The 1,978-nt window shown below is 47.5% G+C and overlaps 1 protein-coding gene across 1 annotated transcript in view; it reads left to right on the forward strand.

Moving 5' to 3' along the window:
• The window catches only part of LOC104501006 (P2X purinoceptor 4-like), a gene marked incomplete at its 5' end in the record, with an annotated part of 8,568 nt that extends 8,039 nt beyond the window's left edge, over positions 1 to 529 (forward strand). Inside the window, one exon of the mRNA XM_010144740.1 lies at positions 408 to 529. Within this exon, the coding sequence (XP_010143042.1) occupies positions 408 to 529 (122 nt within the window). The remainder of the gene's footprint in view (positions 1 to 407) is intronic.
• Between the last annotated feature and the right edge of the window lie 1,449 nt (positions 530 to 1,978).

The raw sequence follows: 1,978 nt of genomic DNA on the forward strand, positions 1-1,978 counted from the left end.
TTTTTTTTTTTTGGCAGAACAAATCCTTTTACAGGGTTAGAGAACCGAGCTGCCCACTCACGCGCCTCTCCCCAGAGAAAAGTCCTGTGCGGGGAAGGGGAGGCAGGCAGCTGTAGTAGTGCTGCGCCCAGGTTACCTGTTGGGTTTTCCCGTAGCTGAAGCTGCAGGGCTTTGGCATAGCCTTGGGCTAAACCAGGAGGAAAACAGTGCGTGTCTTATGGCTCCAGACTCCAGAGTTCTGCTCCTGAACCACGAACCACCGTCACTGGCTTCAGACAGAGGCCAGCAGCACAATATTGCGGTAATAAATTGCGATTTAGGGGGAACGTTGCTTCAAGTGATGAAAAGATGCAAGGGAGAGTTTGTGTAGGCACCTGCGCACTTGCTAACGCTCTCCTGGCTTTAAGGAAGACCTGTCCTAGCCAGGAATTACCAGGCCAGGTCCAACTGCAGCGGGGCCAAGGACCTGGGCACGCTGCTGCTCGCACTGCCCAAGCTCAAGGAAGACAAGGGGACGGTCACTTCCTAGAGGCAGGGCACCCCTGGCCAGGGTTAGCAGGCAGAGATCTCACTGTTCATCAGATACTCGGGTCTCTCCAGTGCCTTCTTCCTCAGGGCAACTAATTAGACCTTGGCAGTGCCTTGTGTGCTGGGGACACTCGAATCGACCCCCTCTTTCAGGTGCACCAGCATTTCAAACGCCTCATTCGAGGTCACGCAACCACGTCGGACGGAGAAGCGGTCAGACCTTCCCCTCCCCAGCCCCACGCTCCTGCCACAAAACTGTACTTACCGTGACCCCTTTCCTCAAGCAGACCCTGATCCTCTCCAGGTCACCCTCACTCTGCCGATCTCCAGCTTTGTCCCAGCACGGAGGATTTGGGAAAGTGAGTCTGGATGTCAGGAGCTCTCCCACCACACAACAGATGATTATCATTATTTTACAAGCACCACAGAATAATCAGAGTAATCTGACTGAAGGTGAACGAGCTCTTCATCAGAAACAATCCATGATTAGGTATACACTTAATTTACTGACGAGCCTCTGATCCACAGGCATTCACAAATTACCGGTAACGAACTTGCAAAAAATACACAGCATTGGCCCCAAAATCCAGATTAAGAGTTTGGAAAACAGAAGTTTCTTTGAAAATTCCTAACTAAGCTAAGTATTTCATGAAGATCTTAAATTCTAAGCAAGCCCTAAGTCTATACTTAAAAAAAGCCTAAGTTGTATTATTTTCACTTGTAGTAAACCATGTAATGTACATGGAAGTGAAGGATTTTTACCCTGAATTTTGTATTTAATAATATATCTACCTAGATCAAGTAAAAGATTTAGAAACAGACTGTTGTTAGTGCTTCCTCTGCTCTTCCAAACAAACATCCAGCTAAACGCCACCTTTCTCTCCTATGTCTGCAGCAAAAATAGTTCAGACTGAACTTAAGCCCTTAAATACCTTTTCCTTTCATACACTGAGTACTCAACTTACCAAGTCCTAGTGACAGCAAGACCTTAGGAAAGGCGTTAATTACCGGAGGAGGTAATTAATCCCACTCCCCGAACCCCCCCAAGCTGCTCTTTGCCACCACCTGGCTCACAGAGGGAGGTTCTTCCACAACCTGACAAGGTGGGTTTTTGCTTTGCTCCCATGCATTAAAAAGGTGTCAATTAAAAACAAACCCGAACAACGCGCGGGAGATGGGACAACGCTGCCGGTCAGTCGCGACCCCTCAAAGTGCACACGTGTAGTTACTGGTGTGGAAGCCACTGGGCACAAGCTTCACTCTTCCGTGGGTGCCCACAACTACGTGACAGGCACACGACACCCCTGGGACGCTGGCATTAGTCCCCGGAAATTATTTGGCATTAAAACCAGGTAAAAGCAGTTCCAAATGCACTTTTTTTTTTTTTTTTTTTTGGACTGCTTTTGGGTTTTTTTTTTTTTTTTTTTTTCAAGTTTTTTTTTGCAAAACA

This window comes from Buceros rhinoceros, unplaced genomic scaffold (assembly GCF_000710305.1).
Source record: "Buceros rhinoceros silvestris isolate BGI_N320 unplaced genomic scaffold, ASM71030v1 scaffold34571, whole genome shotgun sequence".
Lineage (NCBI taxonomy): Eukaryota > Metazoa > Chordata > Aves > Bucerotiformes > Bucerotidae > Buceros > Buceros rhinoceros.